This window comes from Parasteatoda tepidariorum, chromosome 3 (assembly GCF_982258835.1).
Source record: "Parasteatoda tepidariorum strain Cologne lab strain chromosome 3, Ptep-v5.0, whole genome shotgun sequence".
NCBI classification, from domain to species: domain Eukaryota; kingdom Metazoa; phylum Arthropoda; class Arachnida; order Araneae; family Theridiidae; genus Parasteatoda; species Parasteatoda tepidariorum.
Window position 1 is genome coordinate 121631988 of NC_141757.1, and position 17454 is coordinate 121649441.

The 17454-nt window shown below is 26.9% G+C and overlaps 2 protein-coding genes across 17 annotated transcripts in view; one reads left to right on the forward strand and one right to left on the reverse strand.

The window, feature by feature from the left end:
* Positions 1-1304, forward strand: part of LOC107439463 (NAD-dependent protein deacylase sirtuin-5, mitochondrial) — a 52911-nt gene extending 51607 nt beyond the window's left edge. For all 7 annotated transcript variants that reach the window (XM_071184962.2, XM_016052069.5, XM_071184957.2 and 4 more), the window contains exon 9: positions 746-1304. In XM_071184962.2, the coding sequence (XP_071041063.1) occupies positions 746-800 (55 nt within the window). In that variant the 3' untranslated portion in view covers positions 801-1304. The remainder of the gene's footprint in view (positions 1-745) is intronic.
* Positions 428-17413, reverse strand: LOC107439465 (protein IMPACT). Of its 10 annotated transcripts, none has more exons than XM_043041282.3 (11): positions 17273-17413; positions 16780-16832; positions 15284-15403; positions 14192-14244; positions 14041-14103; positions 12628-12788; positions 11072-11175; positions 6517-6590; positions 5425-5515; positions 3264-3395; positions 428-1102 (listed from the first exon to the last, which is right to left on the reverse strand). In XM_043041282.3, the coding sequence occupies exons 2-11, from the start codon at positions 16816-16818 to the stop codon at positions 965-967; spliced, it is 975 nt and encodes a 324-aa protein (XP_042897216.2). In that variant the 5' UTR covers positions 16819-16832; positions 17273-17413; the 3' UTR covers positions 428-964. The 10 variants fall into 10 exon arrangements, with proteins under 10 accessions (XP_042897216.2, XP_042897218.2, XP_042897217.2 ...); XM_043041284.3 differs by having other exon boundaries at positions 17283-17391; XM_043041283.3 differs by having other exon boundaries at positions 17302-17387.
* Positions 17414-17454: the final 41 nt, after the last annotated feature.

Sequence of the window (17454 nt, forward strand, 5' to 3'; positions counted from 1 at the left end):
AATTTTGCGAAATTTCAAAATGGCAAATTTGATGTTGAAAATGCATTTTGTCCTGAAAGGCTAGTTAAAGCTAAGGAAGACCCAATAAAGACATAGATTGATGCTAACTGGCAAATGACAACTTGTAAGATCACTGAAAAATTGTATTTATCGAATAAGAATATTTGTGATAATTTGCAACACCTAAATTAAATCTCGAAGCTTGACATATGTGTTTATCATTTTCTTACGGGGGAAAACTTTGTGTGATGTACTTCTTAAACATCAAGAAAATAACCTATCTTTGAAGCGAATCGTCTCTGAGGTCAAAAAAGGAGTTATTTACAATATTTGTTCCAGTTTCTACCAAATTGTTCGGGCAGTAAAATCTTTGCTTGAAATGTGACAGACAAATATCACCTAATGTCTTTAAAACTGAATATTGAGATTAAACAAAAATAACTGATTTTATTTATTATACAACGGTTAATTTGAAATAATAAGAATTTCAACTATTTTAGAATATACTTCTCCCTTTTATCAGATGATTTGTTTAGCAATAGTCAAGAAAAATGATTACAAAAATAATCCAATTTAAGTGAAATCAGACTTTTTTTTTTACCAACCCTGAAATGCATACTTAATATAAGTTTGAAAAGAAGATTTTTTTTTAATACTTTGAGCCTGTCTATTATTACTGCATTGCCCTGCTAATTTGTAAGTTCATGTTGAATTTATTTGCAAACTTTGATTTTTGCCCCTTCAGGTTTCATTTTGAAGGATTTTGTGGAAGCACACTGCCAAAAGCTCTGGGAGTTTAGATACTGTATAAGTACTGTGTAATCAACTGTGCATCTAGAAACTGTGTAGCAATCTCTAACTTTGTCTGGCATCCGAGGCGGGGCTACACTAGGAATTCCTGCCAAATTAGTATAATCACTTCAGTGACAAGACTATCTAATGGTGCCTAAGTGGATCGAGCTTGCTAGCACTCAACAAAATAATTAACGACAGATTTGTTAATAAAATTTTTACATCTTTCGTTAGATTCTTTCTGGAGGGGATGATGCATTTTCCAGATCCTCAAATTTAAGTGCGTTTTTTGTATGCCTGTGACTTGTGCCTGAAAAAAAATATTACTCTTTTTATTTCAAGTCCAGAGAATTATAAAAAAATCTAAAGAGATTTATCAAAAAATAAAATTATATATATATATGTCCACTAGTCACCAATCATTAGGTGGTGCATATGCAATGTAGATAACTTTTGTTTAGTAATCGAATATATTATACGTGACTTCAGAAATAAATTGCATCCTTCTATTATTGTCTTGTCATTTATTTTTATGTGATACTTATCCATACAGCGTTTTAAAATGATTGCTGTTAATATATTTATGAATTAATAGTCAAAGAAAAAGTGCTATCTAACTAAACACCTGCTAGATTTCTACTGGAAACAAAAAATCAAAAGTTAGTTATAAACATCTGCAAGTTTAAGGCAATCAAATTGGTTTTGAATAATGTATACTAACAGTGGTCATTGCTGTGCTCCTTTGCATAATTTTAGCAGTTTTATGCAAAAATGGTTGTACTATTTTTCTTTCTTTTTGATCATGCTTGATTTAAAAAAGGTTTAAACATATCAATGGTTTATTAAGTCTCAATTTTAATATGTTAGAAAATCAAAAAGCAATGATATACTGGGAATTAACAATTGCTAAGTGAAAGAATATGTTTTTATTATCATTACAACGCTACCCAATTTTAAAAATTTCCAGAGTAAATTGTATATGTCCCTGAGAATTCCAACCTTGGTCTGGTATTTAATTTAGCATGGTTTAATATAGAAATTATTTTCATTTCAATACAACTCGTGTATTCTATATCTTCCACAAAATTATTAAATACATTATTAATTAAGTTTCATTGGTACTATTTTGTTTTGGAGGTCTGTAAAAAAAAAAATTCGTCCGACTGTTGATAAGGCCAGTGTAGCTTTAATTAATTGTGGTATCCATTATACTAATATAGGTAATAGGTCTTTTATTAAATGGAAGTTTTATATTTTTCTGTAATTAATTTATTATAGATTCGTTTTTTTTTATGCAAAAATATAAAAAAATTATTTGGGCTTTATAAGGCATTTTTAAAATTGTCCTTTAAAAAGATCTGAGAACAGTAATGGGTTAATATAAGTATTGCCCGTGTTAATAGAAAAAACAACAACATATTTTTTATATTTCGCCAAATAATTCCTTAATGTAAAAATCTTTGTAATTTTTAATTTTAAAACTATAGCAGCCATGCAAGATTAAAGAGATAATACAAAAATAAATATAACATTAAACACTACTTTTTACACTTGTTTATGTTGACTTTTTAAAAAAAAAAGAACCTTAAGAAACAAATTAATAATTTACTATACAAAAGTACAGTACAATATACATTTTAAAACTTAAAAGTAAGGCAATAAATGCTTCCAGACACTGTCATCTTTTCTGAGTCTTCTTGGGCGTATTCTGTGATTTCTAGAAAATTATGAGACATGAAATCATTAGGGGCTTGGAGCAATATAATGATAAATCCCAATTTCAGAACAATTTTTTAGAGCATAATTCATATAAGCAATAAGATGTTTCTGTGCATTCTGCCATGCAATTGAAAATACAATGTGAGTGCTTCACGAAACATTCACACTTAGATTGTTTTATGAAATAAGAACAACATGAATATAAAAGTAGGTATCTGCTGTTTGCTTTCAAAATTAAATATTTTAAAAGAATTAAGAGGAAAGATGTACCTTTGTCGATGAAACTTTTGAATATCTTTTATAAACAAAAAGTATTAAGTTAAATCTATAAATTAAAAATGGTTGATGCATGCACAGCTATGCCACAATAATGCATGTTTTAAAATATTTCTTTACAATTTGTTCGATAATTGATTACATTTAATATGAATGAGTTGCATAAAGATTCTTAAAGACTTCAAATTGTACTAATTAATATAAATAATTTTCCAGAAAATGATTTGTGTTTTTTCTAGGAATGTTAATAAGGTAAAGTGTTTTTTTAAAAACAGTGTCTCCTTTAAGGAAACTCTTTATTATACAGATAGCTTGAAAAATGTTTGTAGAATAAAATAATGTAACAGTCAGAAGTATAAATAATATGCATAAACGTATTAATAATTATTATTGTAACAAATTAGAGCAATGTTTCTAAAACTCTAAAAAAACAATATTAAACAAGAAAAGAAGTTGTGTTATAAATATACTTATACCTCTGATATTAACCCTGTTTCGGACAAGAGGGTTCTTGCAGCATTATTGATGTGCTTGAAACGATCTGGTCCAAGATGAACACCTCCATACCATCTTGAAACAACAACAAGAATATTACTCACGTCCAATATCTACAAAGTATTTATCAAAATAAATCCAAAAAATATACTATGATTTCATTTTTACAATTTTTCCCTCAACTCAAATTTTTTCTTAAATAAAAAAAAATGAATTAAAAATATTTTCTTCATGATATAGAGATTAATTAGAATAGAAAAATAATATAAATTTGAAATTAAAATTTCACTTGCACTTATGCTAATATACTGGTGAAATAATGGTAGTACACAATTAAAATAAGTGAATTATAAAATAACTGAGCATCATTCACCTAGTAGAACTCGTTTAGCATAACTGTTACTCCAATTTTCAAAGTTAACATTAATCTAACTGTGGAATTACTACCCTTCAGAATTAAATTATCTGCTTTCTATTAAATGCTCGTTCTTGAATAATAAACAAATATGAGGTGGAAAACAACAGTAATTTATTTTTATTACTTTAATAAAAATTTAATTTAAAATATGTGAAAAATTCCTTTGCCACAAAATGTCAGTAAAACTGCAATCACATTTAGACGTGAGATTGCTAATGAGCATTTTGGGCACAACAAAATATCAAAAATTATCAGAAAGAAATATCGGAAAATTTAAGCAATGAAAGAGTACCAAAAAAATGATAATAGAGACTGCTTGTAAATTTCTTAATAAGCCAACTTCAATCCATCTCATATTTTCGAATAATCAATCTTTTGTGATTAACAAAAAGTGTAAAGATATATTTATTAAAAAAAAAAATCATACATAAAAACAATCAAATCAAAGAGCAATAGCCATTTTTAATTTTGTGAATAAATGTATTGGCAAGATGTTATTAGAGTTTTTTGTTAATTCCAATTGGAAAAAAAATATTAAAAAATAATTCAAACTTAATACCTTTCCATTATTACTTTTTTCTTTATAGTTTCTAACAACAGAATGGATATTTTATTAGAAACCTTTACTGTTATATAAGTAATCTTAATTATTACTAGTTACCTTTAGGTCATAAACAGACACATCTTTCCATTTTGAAACTTTCAAGACCAATTATCACACATTCCAAAATCTATGCAAATCACTTGTGTACGATAGTTGCATTTGTAAGTTGAAAAAAATTTTAAAATCTCAAAACATTCAAATTGCAACACTTATTCGAATTAAATACCCGACAATAAACTAAAGATGCTATTGGAACAAGAAAGACCTCTTTTACAAAAGGAGGCACTTGAAACATCTCTTATCACCCCATGTCAAAACTTGTAAATGTTTACCCCACATCCCTACGTAAAATAGTTCAACCTTGTAACCATAGTCATCGAGAACGCTCTAAACTATTAGCGAAGGGAGTTCTTTAATAAATGGACAGACTATAATTTACACTGTCAAAGAATATAATAAATTATTCTTATTCAGAAAACGTGGGATTTTCCTAGGCGAATTGCAGTTTTTTTTACAGCATAGCTTCCAACATGGATAGCAAAAAATCCAGTAGATTTTACGAAATATAAATTTCATGATAATTGTAGCATAATGTACTAAATATTTTACACATAGGGATTTTTATAGTCATCAAAAGAGAGTTCTGAATAAAAATAAAGTGAACATTTTAAAACAAAAAAAGTTTTGAACTGATTTCTATAAATGAGGTTCGCTTCGTTATGTATTACGTATTATCATGAAATTCATATTATTTTAATATTCAAGTAAGCAAGCAATAATATGTACAAAAATTCTATTTCAATAGGTTTTATAGGAAACTTCCTCAATTTTAGGGGAATTTTCTAAAATGTACAAAAACCAGGAGAATTTCAAATAAACCAGGAGAAACAGCCAAAATCCAGTAGAGTTGGCAGCTATGTTACAGTCTTGAGGTAAACTTTACCTTGGGTGATTCATGAGGTTTATGTGGAGAACATAAAAAGATAATTATTGTGATCAGGAATTAATCACGACCATACATTGGAAAGGTGTACAGGTTCATGGCCTTCCTTAAATGACACACTTTGAAGATCTCACCTTGAGAACCCCTGCTTTACGATTCTAAGAAAATTAAAAGTACCTGAAGCAAATGGAGTAGACCAGAACCAGCTTTTGTCTCTCCATCATCCTCACAATCTTGTATAAAGGTTTTCCCATCACCACAAGATATCCTAAAATATTACATTAATAAAAACAACAAATTTAATTTTGACGGATAAATTAGTAGGAAAGGAATTAAAATAATATGTTAAAACAAAAATGATGAAAAAATTAAATAAAATCAATCTAATAAATGTTTTGACAACACCTACACAGCACGGCTAGGTGTACAGTAACATTACAGAGCACCACTTAACTGCAATACAATGAATCACACCGTAGCATTACAACTGCATAGCAGTCAGATAAGCCCAATCTGTGCTCAACATTTTTAAGAAAATTTACGTATATTGTATAAGTACATAAAGTAACCACATTCACATAGGATATCTTCAGTTCCTAAAAATTGTATTAAGTAATGTGTCAATTAAGAAATTATACACAAGAATTAAAAAAGGTTTACTAGATATGTTGTGGATTAGATAATGACATATTGTCAATTAGACAATGTACCTAGATAAATATACACGCAGTCGAATTTCGTAATGATTTAGAACTAATTTAACATTATAAAAATTTATTTAAAATGAAAAATAGAAGTTACAGTAAATATACATTTTTTCATGATTTTAAAAATTTCATTTTAAGTTAAATGAACTGTAAAAGCATGTAAGCTTTCTAAAGAATAACCCCCATTGTAAATTTGGTGTTTTTTTAAAACTTATTTAACTTCAACAAGCAATTGAAAAAAAAAAAAAGATTTAATTTGAAAACTGACAAAGTTTAGAAAATTAAATTGCTGGATTTTTAAACAAAAGTGAAATTTTCTAAATCCATTAAGTCAATAAAATATATATATATATATATATATATATATATATATATATTATACTACCATCAAAAATATTTAACAAAAAGGCATAGAAATTATATATGAAAATGTTTTGTCAAAATCAGAGATAATTTCGATCTGAAAATTTGTCAAAACACAAAAATAAATACTAACTAAAATCATATTAAAAGAATATAGGTTACACAAATAGCAAATTGGTTGACAGAAATGTTTTCTTACCGATAAGCATATATATTATGAGTGGCTGTTGCTATTTTTCTATTTTCTTTCAATTTCTGTAAAGCATGATTTACCTGATTAACAAAGAGAAAAAAAGTAATTGTTTAAACGGAAGCTGTATAGAAATAATTATAATGGGAGATAATTCTCTTATCTGTTTAAACTCATACATAGTTACAGCAAACAGGTTGAGCAATGCTTTGAGCACAATGGTAAAATGTATTGTAAAAATCATGGCATGAGTAAGCAACTGAAGACAGTACTGTAAAAACCATGGTTTTACTACAGTTTTTCATATGCTTTCGGAAACAGTTTTTAAGAAGTTTAATTTGAATAAATTCAAAAATATTGAGGAACAACAACAATCTAACTTAATTAACAATTGTTAAATGAATCTATATCTTTAAAAATATTTAATAAAAGAAATTGAAATTAATTGGTTTTATCAATTCTGTCTTAAATTGTCAATAAAGCAGAGTATTTTTTAAATAAAGTTTAAAAAATTGCAAAAACTATAACAGGTAATTAACCTACAATTATTAATTGGGATTGAATCAGTAGAATTAATTTTTAGAAAATCAGAAAAATGTACTGTTTTAATTCACAACTATTAAGAAATTTAAGTACTAAGTTTAATTGATAATACTTGAGTTTATGCAATACACAACATTAAGCACTTATTTAAAATTAAATTTCAGTACAAAAAATAAAACATTTATTGTAGAGTGTACCACACTTAATATTTTGAGAATTATTAGACTTGGAAAATGTTCTAGGAAAAACACCAACCCTGGTTAAAAAATAGGTTTACAAAAAAATATTTTATGTTCAAAATGCTGATAATTGGGTACATAACTACTTGCATCAGTATTCATTGGAAGATATTTTTAATTTTGTTTTTTATTATCTGGATACTTTTAATATATCTTTTAGTGATTCTAAAAATGTATGTCAGAGAAGAAAATTAACTTTAAGCTACTATATTTGATATTCTGTGAGTGTTTTCTTATATTAAATAAGTTTGGGACATCATATTTTATACACCAACCATTGCTTCATGGCAGTATTTACAATTATAAATGCATATAATGAATTATTAATGACAGAGAAAATTGCATTGCCTGACATATCAAGGGCATGTAAAAGTTTTGATAAGGCACATATATATTTAATATTCAAATAGAAATATTACAAACTATCAATTAAGTCCCCCCTTAAATTTCAATGAAAATCAGAAATTTTGGATGGGATAAATAAACAGTACCGAAGATGAGAGGAAAGAAACGAAATTTGATTATGTTTTGTAAGAATTAAAGGTTACTGAATTCAATTATACAAAGAATGAATAAAAAATAGTTAGCTTATTTTTTTAATTGCGCTAGTCATGTTTATTTTTATTACAAAATAAGTTTATCCCAATCACTGTATAATGTAAAAGTAAATCTATTTTATAGACTAAGATGCAGGATAGCACATATAAAAAATTTTTGAACTTTGAGAGTTATGCTAAGATAATAGCAGAGTGGTGTGCTAAGGAATAAGGATGCATTGGGCAAACTTTTCACTCATATGCCCAATGTAGTGTGGGTATCATGATCCTGATTGGTTGTTGAAAGCTGGCATTTGTTTACATTAGCAACTATTCTTTCCATTCTATTTCGAGTAAGCCAGTTCACCAAGTATCAATTCTCTTAAGTGACACATTCTATATTCTTTCACAAATATTTCAATTCTTTCACTATATATTTCTCATTTAACACAAAGACAGGCACAAAGCCATGTAGAACATAAACAAACTAACTATGCATCAAACTTGCCAGGTACACACAGAAAAAATAATATATCACTGAGAAATAAAATATATAAACAAATAATAAAACCAAGCTAAGTAAAAGACATAGGCGCGAATGAATTATATTTTAGCGAGAGCAATACCGAGCTGTATATAATTTACTTTACGTTAATTAACATTCCAACTTATATGGAGAAACTTAGCTCAACTTTAACACACCGTTTTGCTTATGAATGATTAGCTGAGACTGACGTCATAGGTAGGACTGGGCTATAAATCAATGCAACGCGAAATATTGATTTAATGCATATATCGGCAGGCAGATATAATTACTTTCGTTTCAGGCAATGCATCAGAAATCTGATTTTAGCCGCCGGTAGTGACTTTCGTTTTAGGCGATGCATCAGAAGCTTGATTTAAGCTGCCGAGAGTGACTGTCGTTTTAGATGATGCATCAGAAATCGGATTTTAGCCGCCGGTAGTGACTTTCAATTTAGGCGATGCATCAGACGAGTTGACGAATACTATTTTGATTTCGTCTAACTGCGAACTGTTGCTAGCGTCTAGCTACGAAGACGATGTTAGTTTCGTGATGTTGAATAACGAAAAGCGTATTGAATCAGAACTCCCAGTTTCGTGCGAGGATCAGCGTTGAAATAGAAAGCTATGCATAGTTTCTTTATGCGCCATTTTTGTCTTTGGAAGTTTACTTTTCTTGAAGATTATTTTCAGCTGGACTTACGTTATTTCATGATCGCTATGTACTTTATTTCGTCGGGATTTAACAGCAGAGTTTAGTGCATTGTGGAAAATGCTAAGCAAGCATAATGAAAAAATCATCTTTGAACTAACAAGAATTTTCATTAAGCAAAGAAAAATTATAACTGAACTTAAGCATCATAAAAGATTATAAAAGAAAACAATCCTCGAGAGTAATCTACTCCCCATAAGAGGTAACAAACTCAATCCATACAGTCATGAAAATCTCCAAATCTAATCTCGATTTGTCATATATATATACAAGCATATTTTTCATCCAATCAAAAAATAACATTTGCATAATGAGGGTAGAAAACTTACACTCAAAATTAATACTATGCAAATTCAGTCCTTAAATTATTTTTAATTGTTCAAACTCCCTCTTTCAGTGGTTTTTCGAACTCGTGATCTCTGACTCACCTTTCTTCTTGCTCGAACCTTGTTCTTTAAAATTCATAGTCTGACAGTTTCTTGTAAATTACTTTCAGTGAGACTTTTGCTACTTAGCGATCATTTCATTGTGTATTATTTCGTCATTTCTTTTTCTTTTTGTCTGTCGGTATTTAACGATTCTTGTCAATTATTTTTAGTAGACCTACTGTTACTTGGCAATCGTTGCGTAATTACTTATATCTTAAATTTTCGTTCTGAACTCAATCTATTAATGAAAAGTAAATATGAATAAAAGAGATTCAATTCGTTTTTTAAAAAAATTTTTAAATATTTTTTTTTATTGTTTTTCATCTTAAGCGATACAATTTAATAGGGGTATTTTGTATTTAACTTTGTTATAAAAAGTTAGTTTTCAAAAAAATTTATTTAATGCACGTAAGTATAATAATAAGATAGAATTGGATTATTTTTAAACAAATAAATCATTAGTCGTTTTTAATTATAAAAAAATTTGGCTATTAGTTAAAACAAATATTTTCTTTAATTGAATAAAGAAAATAATAATAAATAAATAAAAAACTTACATTTATTTTTACATTCATTAAGTATAGAATTAGACCATTAGTTAGTACAACTTTGTTTTTTTAAATAAATAAATTAAAGAAGGTCTAACAATGATTCAAAAGCACGATGTTTTTCAACAAATAATTTTAAAAATGTTTTACTAAAGTGAACATTTCTTTAGTTTGTTTGTTTTTTTACTTTCATTTTTTTTTTTTAAATTTTTAATGCATGTATGTAAAATATTTTGTTAGTTTTATTATTGTTTTTAAACCAATAAATCTTAAGTCATTTTTAATTTAAAAAAAAAAATTAAAATAAAGGTAGGGTTATTTTTTACTTAAGAAATTTTGTTTTGCAGTAGATTTATTCCTCTTATTTAATTTCGATTAATGTAAAGATTTCTGATAGATAATTTTTGAACATATGCTAAATCATGATACATCGCTATATTGCGATGACTAGCAGTCAATGTATCTTTAATATAAAATTTCTTACATAGCCCAGTCCTAGTCATAGTTTACATGTGTGGGTATCCATGACCTTCTTTTCTTGAAGTGCAAGTACCCAATTAAAAAAAATAAAATGATATGTTATAAAACTTTAATTTCCTATTTTATTATATCAATGAAAGTAGAAAATAATTCAAGGTAAAAAAATTATTATTCCAAACAAAATATTCTTAATATTTTACATAAATGTAAAAAATATTTCATTTCTAATGATCTAAAACATAATTATAAAAATTCTTCTAGAAAGATATTTTATTCTTCATAAAATATTTTGCTTTTTCTAAACATTTAACTGTTGAAAAATGTTATTTTACAAAGAAAATAACAAACATGTCCACGAAAATAATGGAGAGGTGTACAGAGGGGCTCTCTGCACACTTCTGCAAGCATATTCCTTGTTGAAAGTAATTCAATTATTTCAATTTCAAAATTAATAAAGGTATATATGAATATCATAACACGAAATATCACACATACATAAAATGTTTAACACAATAAAAATAAAAAGTAATTCAAACAATACTATTTAAATCTTTACTTGTTCCACAGAAACAACACGTGAAATGTGAGCTTGGAAGACACTTTTTCGGTCAATTATGGGCTGGCCATGTTCAATAGATGGTGCTTCGAAGAATGTGATTGCTAAAATAAAATTTAATAAATAAAAAATATGGCTATTACCTGCCGTACCACAAATTAAAAGGCAAAAAAACTTTTTTATTTATTTACAAACAAAAATTGATTCATTGATTGACTTCCTCTTTTCTATCCTAATTTTCTTACTTTATTCACCGGATATATCGAAACATTTTTATAATAATAAGCTATTCATTAAAAGACATAAAATTACTGTAGTTATAGTTCAAGTTTTAAAGAAATAACAAATTGAAAAATGTCATAGAAGTGCAAAAATCAAAGAGCACAAAATATAAAAAAATTGTCACGATAAGTAACAGTGTAATGACTATAAACTATTATTAAGCTTAAATGCAATAAAAAGTAAAATATGATAAATATACACAAGCTTTACATGTAATGAAGCATACTGTGCAGTAACTTAACACTATTATCTAGCTTATGTGTAATTTTGTAACCGATTGCATATTGACTGTTGTTCACGAGCTAGGTTCGTAATGCATATTAGTTAACTGTGTTTGGCATCGAAATTTTTTTTACAAATTTAAACAATTAGTATATAAGTTCAAGGTATCTGCTACATTTTAGATTTTCAAATTCATGACTTTTCATAACTTTCCATGACTAATTCTAAGAACTTTTCATGACTTAACGAAGTTACTATTTTCTCCTGACAAAAACAGAACAATAAATTTAAAAAGCATTATAATAACATTAATTGAAATGATAGGTATAGCCAAAACAATTATACTCTGCATCTGTGTTGAAACAATAAAATAGCTGAAAAAAATACAAAAGCAAAAATTTTTTTTCTGCAGAATTATAATCTAAAGATATTTTTCTTGTTCATCGGAAAAGAAAGAAATACTACAGATTTTTACGTTCTCATTTTGGAATTTAAAAAAATTCGCCAATGACTGGCTTGCTTTAGCTAGAATTTTAAATTGATAAAATAAAAAAAATAAATAACAATAAAAAGTTTAAAAGATAATTCACTCTATAAATGATGTTTTTTCTTTCATTTCTTAAAAGAACACCATAATTTTTAAAGTACATGATAAAAACATTTTATATTTTAATAAAACATGACTGTGAGTGGCGATTTTGTTAGAAATTCAGATATTTGGAACACCATGAAATTAGGGGGAGCGGTAAAATCCATTCTGAAAATTCGGTGACCTATTTCCATGATTTTTCGGTGACCTAAATCCATTACTTTCCATGATTTTTTTTTTAAAAAAATAGTTAAAATCATGACAAAATTTGTTCAATACCAAAATTCATGACTTTCCAGGTGCACGAATACCCTGTAATTTGAAAGCTTTTATAAATAATTTATGAGAAAATTCACAAGCACTTAAAATACCATTAAAAAAATCGTGAATTGGATTGAAGAAAGAAAAAAAAATTTATTAAGCAGCCTAGTATATTGAAAATTAAAATTTTTGCTCATCTTACCACTTTCTTTGACATCACTTGAAAAGGCCTCTACATCATACACTAGAGACTGATTCAAATCGTCTAGTTTGATAGAATCCTCATCAACAACTGTGTCAGTATTTATAAAATTTCGAATAGCTTCAATCCACAAGTAGATTATGCTTCTACCAATATTTTGGCTAGATTAAAAATACAAAACTTGCCATTACTTGATTGATTAAATACACAAATTTCAATTGAAAGATAATACTTTAGAAAAACATATTTTTTTATTACTTAGAATCATTAAATTGATACCATTTAGATTTATTATTATCTAAGCTCACCAGAAGAAAAAAAATTATTAAATTAGTTATTGCTTCTCCTGATTGCTTACAAGATCCGGTTCAAGTTAGGAATAGTTCGGTGGTCACGAATTACATCAGCTCACTGAAGTGACCACTGACATGAAGCAAAAAATTTTTTTCTTCTGGATGATCTGGTATTAATTTTTAATCAACATCTACATGATGAATATGTCATCGATTACCCGTATTTTTCGAGAGGACAAACAAATTGGAAGAATGTAACACCCTAGGTGCTGAAAGAGTGGGTAAAAACACCAAAATAATCAATTTGCATTAATCACAATTTGGCAGATTTGCATGTTGTGCCTTCAAAGCTTTGTGAACTCATTTCTTAATTGAATCCAGGTGGTTATTAGATCTGTAGTCATAGTTATATGGCATTAATGTGTTTTAAGATTCCTCTAGCTTTTATATGTTTTTTAAGATAGCTAATTTTTTACCTGGCAGGCTTACCTGCATTTTTGAGATACTGTGAGATCTGCAGTTTAGGATAGTGAGGTTATGTGGATTTTATAACATTTGTTTAAAATTTTCCAATATAAAATTTCTATATTAAATTTACTTTGAAAAAGATAAAAAAATGTATAAATATAATTAATGCATTTAAAGGCAAAAATCAGTGACAGAACAGCACATAATTTAAATTTTTTATTAAATTGAGTGATTACAGTGAGAAATAACAGGTATTAGGTAACGGGTTAAATAACATGTAAAAAATCCATCATGAAAAATCTAAAAGTTTTATTATACAATTTTTATAAATTCCTGGTCTTTTATTTGACTATCTTTGTTATTTGAAACGTAACTAAAACACATTGAACCAAAATAAATTATGTCCTCTTGCCCCACTTCAATATATTGTTATTTTCTTTCATAATTTGTATAGGTATAGTTTAAATGTCATTTTGCATTGTATTTTTTCACTTATTGGGGATTTCATTTATGCTTTTGCTGTATTTAATTTAAAGGAGCACTCAAACACTAAAAGAGGGGGTAGCAAGTTTGTTTAGGAGATAATAGAATTCTAATTATCACTCTGACATAGTCTTTACTTTTCAAAATACAAAAAGAAAAAACATTATACCAGTAAACATCTTCTAAAGCAGAACACAAATTTTGTTTAACAATTCTATTCATCCACGGTGCACTATAAAACAAAAATATATTAAGAGATTGAATATTTACTAATGTAACAATAACAATCGAAATTTAAAAAAAAAAAGTAGGACACAAACCTTAATTCATAAATTGGTGGAGAGTCTAGTGGATATGATTCAGGAAGAGTGACCTAATATGAAAAACAGAAGAAAAAATTAGTAATTTTATAGAAACATCAAAACATTGATATATTATTTACATATCAAAATCTGTTCACTTCAATTACAGCCAACAAAGCACCAAAGAGATTTTGAAAAAAAAAATATATATATATGTAGAGATTTACTTACAGATAGCAATGAGTTGGTTATCTTCTGTGATATATATATATATATATATATTTTTTTTTTATTTTTTTTATTTGGTTTCTCACAGGTCAGTGTCTGGAATATACCAAAACTAGGTGATTATTTTGGCATATATACAGATATTGAAATCTTCCCAATCCCCTTAAATAAAAATAATTTAAAAAAGAAAATAATATTTCTCTTTAAATTTTTTTTTTTAGATTCATAAGAGTAAATTTTGAGAGCAAATTAAAGCTATATTTTTTCTTATGTCAAAAATTAAAAAATGGCAAGACTTTTAAATCATAAATTAACTTCTAATTTAATGCATAATGTTTCACAAAATTTTGAAAGACTCTTTTTACTGGACTTCAAAACAACTTGCTATAAGTTTTAAATGAAAATATACAATATAATTTATTTTGCTAAGAAGGTAATTAAATATTGTTTTTTTTTATTTTTACCAAAAAATATTGTGTCAATAGCATACTGACTTATTCAAAAACATTTTAAAAAGAAGATTTTCTTTTGATATTTTCCAACCAATCTGCAGCTTTCCTACATAACAAAGCATTTGGTTTTTTAATAGAAAGTTGATGTGAAAAAACTCAGTACAAGAAAGATCAAAGGGTAAATGTTTCTTTATTCGAAGTTGATATTATTATCATTATATGAAAATGATCTAAAATCACCACAAAACTTATATATGGATGCATGAATAACCCTTATGCTAACGAATGCAAATTTATTAAAATGATTTGAAGCGAAAAATATATATATATTTTTTTAAATTTTTTTTTTCAATAAAATGGACCATTTTAAGGTATTTTAGCAGCTTATAATTTTAATGAACTTAAAAACCAACTAACTAAAAAATCTTACTTTAAAGTAAACTATGTTATTTGCACCATCTGATATTTTTATGCTGTAAGCATTTTGAACAAGATTTTCTGTCACCCAATCTAATTCATATATAGCTGAGAGAGCTTGAACTTCATCAGCCTGAAAAACAAAGCATAAAAAAATTTTGAAAATAATGATACAGAATTTCGAATTTCAATTTATTAATGTATAATTCAATTTATAAATTAGAATAAAATTTTCCGATGGTTAATTTTTCCACGAGAATGGTCCTTTAATCCTGATACAGTCGAATCAAATTGCTTATAATGAATAAGTAGAAACTAGGATAATTGGTTTACATTACACAGATGTATACATTATTAAAGTTGTATTATTTTTTACGACTAATTTTATTCATATGAATCTTGTAGTTCATTTACGTCACACTAGAGCTGCAGAATGGGCTATTGGTGACGGTCTGGGAAACATCCCTGAGGATGATCCGAAGACATGCCATCTCAATTTTGATCCTCTGCAGAGGGGATGGCACCCCCGCTTCGGTAGCCCCACGACCTGCACGCGAAGTCAAGCAATTTACGGTAGAACAGTTTAACGAGGATTAATACCGCACACCCTCGGTCCCTACACAGACTGATCCAAGCGGTCACCCACCTGCACACTGACCACAGCCAGTGATGCTTGACTTAAGCGATCTGCTGGGAACCGTGTCTTAACGATCAGTCCACTGCGGGACTTTATTCATATGAATATTTTAATTAGAGAAGAAAACAGAAAGGGAAAATTTTTTTTAAATATAGATAAGAATGAAGTATAACTGTTGAACTAAACATTTTAATTATGTGTGTTAAAATACTTTGTTGTTTTAAGTATCACTGATAAATATTTTAATTATACAAATTTAATTTAATTTAATGCTTTTAAAACTTATTATTAAATAGGTAATTAATTTATTATTATTTTTTTTAAAGTATTTTCTGTTAAGAGTTATTTAACAATAACTGATTTTTAATTTAAATTATTAATTAACTATTTATTCGATATCAAACTGACAAGCCATTAAAGTGATAAAAATAACAATGACTTCATTTATTTAGACAGTAGTTATCAATAATTAATCAATAATATTAAAAACTTTGGATCGAAGTCTTAGTGTTCTAGTTTTATTTTGTTAGCAATAAAAACTATTATCAATACAGTTAATTTGACTATTATAAGTGTAAAAAAAACTTTTCTAAATCAAAAAATCTGATTTTTAATTTTATTTTTAAATATTAATATTTTTACTACCTAGGATTTGCAAAAGAGGTTGACAAATTATGTTAATGTAAGAGTTCATCAGAGAAAATGAATAAAAAAAAAGTAATTGTTGCAGTGCTATTAATAGGAAATGAGATCAAAACTCAAAAATAATGTTTTCAGTTATGTAATAAACTGTCATTAAAAATGTTGTGATTTTCGGTAATATTACAGAAAGCAAGTTTTTTTTTTCAATTAACATTTAAATGATACATTACTTGCAAAGATTTATTGGTTTCTTCAGAACAATCAGCCATTATATATACTATTCCTAAAAAATAAAAGACATTTGAAATATCTTATCCTCTGTAAAGCAGAAACCTTAACAATTTTAAAATATCAATAATGTATAAAACGTGATACAAATATGCAGGTTAACTGAAAGCTTTGCATATAAAGATTAAAATAAAAAAACTTAATTTAACTATAACTTTTGCATTTATAAGAAATTTTTTTTTAATTAGTTCCTTCTTTCCAAAATTTTTATTATAACTTAAATTTGTAGTTATCATTTCCTTAAATTGGTAATGAAGAACAAGAAAGGACAAGCTAATAATAAATTGTAAATATTTAAAACAAAGCAGGCTAAAAGTTTGAAATCAAACATATTAGTAACAAAATATAGCATTATGTAAAATAACACTTTTAAAGTTTATAAGTGGTTACTTTTAACACTTTTTAATATTTAAAGAAAATAAAAAATATGAATACCAGAATATACAGAAAAATATGAATAATACAGAATGAGTTTAACGTTCAAGAATCTTTAAAATGTGAGCAAACGGAATATTTATTAAAAGTAAATATAATAATCATTGCACACGTGTCTTTGCAAATAAAGTTGTTTTTGTTTACAGCGGTTGTTCTACGAGTGGTTGAGTTCGTAAATTGTC